Source organism: Galeopterus variegatus, unplaced genomic scaffold (genome assembly GCF_000696425.1).
Source record: "Galeopterus variegatus unplaced genomic scaffold, G_variegatus-3.0.2 Scaffold1249, whole genome shotgun sequence".
NCBI classification, from domain to species: Eukaryota; Metazoa; Chordata; class Mammalia; order Dermoptera; family Cynocephalidae; genus Galeopterus; species Galeopterus variegatus.
The window spans coordinates 321,583-327,582 of record NW_007727360.1 but is presented as its reverse complement, the minus strand read 5'-3'; the positions used below and the strand labels follow the sequence as shown (position 1 = coordinate 327,582).

Genomic DNA, 6,000 nt, shown 5'->3' with positions numbered 1-6,000 from the left:
TCCCAGAACTCTTCATGTTTGTAGCCTCACTCCAGCCCAAATTTCAGGCAGACCCTTAGGAATCTTGGGGGGCAGAGGGCCAAAACTGTAAACTGCAAATGCTAATGTTCAGTTACCATGGCCTTTTAGTTCTGGGTTCTTCAATCATCTTCTTGGAATCCTTGGATGATCTTCCCTTTACTCTGACTTGCTCCTCTCCTGCTAAGGAGCAGAAATGATTGAACAGCATCATCCCCTGTAGCCGAGAACCTCTTTCTCCCTGCTCGCCTAAAAGAAATATGCACATCCCATCAGTGAGACTGAGCCTTGGAGGAGAAAACTAAAAAGGGAATCCTGCAAATGCACATGGTTCTACTCAAACTATCAGCTTTTACTCTACAGACCACTCAGGGGGGACCTATCGTCTCTGTGGATGGCACTGTCTCGTTCTGAAATGGACTGCAGTAGAAGTTGCGTGCCCGCACTGGACTCACGTGTGCCCGGCAGAGAAGAGCTCACACCAAGTGTCATTTGAATGTGAACTTGAGCGTGTCCTCATTCCTGAGCTGCCACACACTCACTGGAGTTGGGTGGGTTGAGACTGACATAGAGCTTGGAATTTAAGTTCTAATTGTACACTTTTGATTCTAGTTGGGTCTGTGTTTACAGCTTACTTTAAGATCAAAAGGTCACCCACTCACTCTAAAATGATTGTCTTGAATGTGGGAGTTTGTTATTTGCATGCTGTACTTCAAAGAAAGACCAGTCTTTGACATCACAGCTCAGGAGAAACTGGAAAATTGTCCCATTTCTCTTTTGCCACCTGCTCAGTATCCTCCATAGAGCATTCCAGCTCGGAAAACAAGATAGCCCCTCTCGTTTAGATGCAAGGAGGGAGGAAAAGCTTTAAACTGGGGGGCGGAGCTGACTCTCCCTCTCTATAACCTTGCTGGACGTGTGCCTCACACCGCTTTTCCTGAGTGGTGGGAACCGTCCAACAGTTAAAAGGTTCATGGAAATCTATGCTTCCAGAGAGTTAAAAACAAAACACAAAGATACTGAAGGGGTTCACCTAAAGCCTTTTACACACTCTGTTAGTGTAAACACCTTTGATATTTCTGTAAACTTCCTGACATTTGTCCCAGCACAAGCTGTGACGAATCTGCCTTGCTCAAAGATCGTGACCCCAGACAAACGAAGGTGGGTGAGTGTGATATCTAAAGATATTAGAATATAACAATAGAGCAGACTTTGTGAAGTAAATTAAATGATAATGTGACCCTCACCTGCATAAAGATCAAACAGAGCGTGAAACCGGAGACAGTTGGCAAGGTGACTCAGATTCAGAGAAAGCCTCATGATGCACGGATTTGATCAAGGACAGAACTCATAAAAATAGCAACAATTTGCAATTTCCTATCGAATGTTTAGGAAACATGCCAATAGCAAGAAATGAGACCACTTCAATGTCAACAGTTTGACCTGCCTTCCCTGAGACCAAGGGAGCTGGGAGAAAAATAAAACACACAGGCAGAGGCACGGAGAAATCAGCACAGAACCAGTACAGAGGTTAAAGAGCTAGGAATTCAATTCAGAGAATTCAGAAGACAGGCCTTGACATTTTAAACCAGTGTCAGCTTAGAGTTATAAAATGTTTGGACCCCAGGATCGCTCAAACAACAGTTAAATTAGATGTATTCTTCAAAAGCTCTATCTACACATGTTGCACAGAGGACTTCTGCAGGAGCAGAAGCCAAGGTGACACAGGTGTGGTGTTCTGAAGCGCTTGCAGCCACCAGGCAGGAGGCCATCCCACTGAAGAACAGCTACTGATATCCACCCTAGAGTGGGTCTGAGAAAGGTCACCACTTCCACCCAGAGGGCGTCTGGGGGAAACTGACACTTATCAGTGGAAGAGCAGGATGACACTTCTATAGAGCCTGCCAGGTTTATGATAAATGAGGGTTTTTACAGCAAGATCACCCTCAAACCAGCTTGGGGATGTGGGCTGGCTTTTTATAACAAGGAAATCCTAAGAATTCATACATCAATGTCCTTCCAGATAAAAAACAATACTTTATTATCGTTTTTTAAATCTCAGAACTCTAGGTTGAACAGCATTAGACACAGACACACAAAATCACCAATCTCTAGAGTCATCTTCCACACACACCCCTTCAAAATCTGGCCAACAATTCATGCCTCAGGGAATTTTCCAGTTTAACCCCACACACAAATTTGGTATAAACAAACACTAGTCTTTTGGTTTTACCCACAGCTCCAAAGTGCTATTACAGGTAGAATATCTGCTGAAGGAGATCACTTTTGCTGGGTTAGAATACAGTAAAGAACAACACTGCATGCAGAGTTCTGGGTGCGGCTAACGTGTGAACGTGTGTGCCTCCTATCCCGTGGCTTTGTGCTCTTTCTCTCTCATTGCTTTGTCTTGTTCCTTCCCATAAGTACTGCCCTACATGCTAAAATAAAACATATCTTCTACTCAGAGTCACACTGGATAGCAGGTGGTTCAAAAGAGCAATAATGCTACATATTAAGTTACTGAGTCCACAATTAAGAAACCTCAACTCAGGGGTTTCAACTCAAAATAAATGCTATTTCAAGGTAAGGAAACATTACTTGGCTGGCTAGTGAAGTGCTTAATTCTTTCTAAAATCATAACTGCAACGTGGACTTTCTGCTTCACGCTGTATCCCCAAACAAAAATCAGGTCACCTAAGTCTCCCAAATGATGCACAGAGTACCCCTTCCTATTTCTCCCTCAGTATTGACAAAGGACTCTAGAGTTTGGAAGTTGTCACATACGTGGCTTGGCTTACTTGGTGCTCAGGGAAGAACTACCACAAAGCCCAACCTTGATTAACACCAACTATTTCTTTAAATATGATGATACTAAAAACGGAGGCCCCCACTCCAAGACAGCAAGGACGCAGAAGCTGGGACAAGCGGAGAATGGAGAGCACTAGGTTAACAGCCTCACACGACACAGTGCAACGTGAGTACTGAAGCTAGCAATCTTCCAAAAAATAACACTCTCATCTTCAAAACCCATATGCTTTTTCTTCTAATCAGAAAATCAGGATGGGGGAGTATTCATGTATACTGCCCACCAAAACATTCTTCTTAACAGAAGTGAAGATATTTTAAGAATATGAAAAGCATTTCAAGACATCTGTTCTCAGGGACAGACCACAGCAACAGGAATACTTTTGGTTCATTCTGAAGTCTATCTCAAGGAGAAGGGCAGCCAGCTCACTTGAGGTACCAAGACATGTTCTGGCAAAAAGATTTCCACTTTCCTAAAATAATACACTGACCTCAAGTTCAACTATACGATACATGGCTAGCTGATCCTTTTCTGTCAGCAAAAAAAGGAACAATTTTTTTAAATCTCCAGAATTAATAACATCTGTGCAGAATGAAGGTAGAATAGGTAGAATTTTGGTTGTTTTTATAATTCAGAACACAGATGAAATCAAAAGATCTGCAACTGTCTCTACATTGCATCTTTCAAATGTCCTTTTCTCCTTTTACATGAATTCATCTGAATCGTTGCCGTCCTGTAGGAAACAAAAAAGTGAAACCATAAAAGCCTGGAAAATAAATAACTCAATATTTTAACTTCACAATCATAATCTCGATCTATAGTCTATAAACAAGCCTCCTTCTCATTCCTAATCTCAGAGTTTAGAAAGTAAAAAGCGAAATAACTAAATCCCCTCATCACCTATTCTCCATCTTAAGTTGTCAGCACCTGGAACAGCTGGATTACTGGCTATTTTCTCTATGCTGTCATTACACTGTCTGATTACACAGTGACAAGTGACCAACGATTTCCACATTATGAAGGCCCACCTGACCCAGTATAGGATGTAACAAGTGTGACTATGAGATCCTTCAACAAATACACCAAATGAACCCTGCCTCACTACTCTTACACCAACAATGCTGCCACTATGTAAAATATTTCTGACTTAAATTCCAGTATTTTAAGTCTCTAGGGTGTCATAAATTTCTGATTTCTTTGATTTTTTTTTAATAGGAAAAGTTATTAGAAAGTCATATACGCTAGTAACCAAGTTAACTGGCCTACCAAGTTTTGATTTAAAAAACCTTACATGATGGTACACAGCATAAAGGGACTGATGTTATTGTGTGGTATATAACAAGTCCTGCAGACCATGCAGAAAGGTAGAGCTCCAGATTCCTTTTTTGCCAACATTCACTAATAGTATATGTTCTGGTACATCTGCTGGACCCCAACGTTGTTAGAAAAAGGAACAGGACTTAGGCTTAGATATGCTTTTCTTCTCCCTTAGCCCTTATTAAAGATGATAGGGAGATATGAGATATGAGTGGAAAGCAACAGTTTCTGTGAAGTCTGGCTGTACCTCCAGTTTCACTCAGTGGCCCTCTTTGTGCTTCTCTTCCATTAGCACAAGGAAATGAGACCACAGTAAAAATGCCTTAGATTAACTGTACAAAGAGGAGACACATATTTGTTTTATATCCAGAAACCAGGACTGCCCTAGAGTCACAAATTGAAATATTAGCATTAGTGACATTTGAAAAGAGTCATCATATATCTTTAAATATCAGTTTTAGATCCCAAACACTGTGGACAAACAATTTAGTAATGTAATTTGGGTCTGTGACAATGAAAATGCATCACTCATAAAGGCTGTGAGTTAGATTTGCACAGTTCTCATGTGTGGGAGGCCTGTGGTTTGAGATTACAGGAACTTTTAAATACATATCCAAGATCCAAGACTTTATTTGGACAATTTTTGCAATAAGTCTCTCACATAGTTCCAATAAAATAATTAGATGTGGATGTTAAAAAGATCCTTTCTATGCTATGCTATGGGTCATGACTTTTCTTTATTCTAAGTCCTGAGGAACACAAAAACAACCAATTTTGTCACACAGGCTACAGTTAGTACTTTTATTTTAAATGAAGGTAATAATTTTGTTCTCACACAATTATAATATAGAATCTATAGTCACATTAATATGACAATAATTAAAAGCACTTTTGTATACCTAGAGAAAAAAGGAATGGATGAAAGTCCTGTAAATACTAACGGACCTGCACTTCACAGTAGACAAAGTATGACAATCTCTTACCCTGAGGTGATCTAGTTAAACATATGACCAAGTCCACAAGGCAGGCAGGCAAAGGCCAACAGAACCCAGTCAAGCTTATTAGCTGCCAGATCCCAGTAAGAGATTTGCAACATATAAATCACAATGGCCAGTAACTCAACTATTAAAAACTTAGTGGATTATTTAAAGGCACAACATTAAATAACTTGAACATACCTGATTTGAAGACATATTCTCAACTTTCATTAGTGATGAATAGCTCCTAGAAGGAAAAAAAAACACATTTAAAATGAGGTTACCCAACCAGAAGTACTTCATAAACATTTACCGTGTATCTAGCACTACTGAGGGGCTTTAGAAGAAACACAAGAGCTGCCCTCAAAGAGATTGCAACATTTAAAAGGATAAACGAACAATAAATAAGATGTGCACAGCACTTTACAGTTTACAAAGTGCTCTCTCATTCTCGTTTCGTGTCACCTCCACAGTAACCTTCTGAGCTAGGTGGCATTATTCCTGTTTTTCAGATGAGGAAATTCACCTACAGCCAACACAGACTCATAGCTAAGCATACAGCCCACACTGTCAATGCTGCAGCAACTCAAAGGAAGAAACGCATGAGCATGGCCAGAGTTGGCAGGGAATCCCTCGCAGACACACCTTTCTTTAGGCCACATGTTTCCTCTGAACTCAATCCCTTTAATCCAACTGCCTCTCTGACATATTTTTGGATATCTTAAAGGCATTTTCAGATTCTTATGTCCATATCTAACACATGGTCTACCCCCCTACCAAAAAGAGTCTGGTTCATTTTCCGTTGTCCCCTAGCTCAAAGAGCGGCATCGCCATCGGTTCCATCTCAAACCAGAAACCCAGGCCTCTTTTTCCCTGCCCTTC

General features: G+C 40.7%; 1 protein-coding gene across 4 annotated transcripts in view; it reads right to left on the bottom strand.

Moving 5' to 3' along the window:
- Positions 1-2,030: 2,030 nt before the first annotated feature.
- Positions 2,031-6,000, bottom strand: part of CCDC25 (coiled-coil domain containing 25) — a 32,430-nt gene continuing 28,460 nt past the window's right edge. For all 4 annotated transcript variants that reach the window (XM_008575877.1, XM_008575875.1, XM_008575879.1 and 1 more), the window contains exons 8-9: positions 5,320-5,365; positions 2,031-3,557 (exon numbers count right to left, since the gene is read on the bottom strand). In XM_008575877.1, coding sequence (XP_008574099.1) covers positions 5,339-5,365 — 27 coding nt within the window. In that variant the 3' untranslated portion in view covers positions 2,031-3,557; positions 5,320-5,338. The remainder of the gene's footprint in view (positions 3,558-5,319; positions 5,366-6,000) is intronic.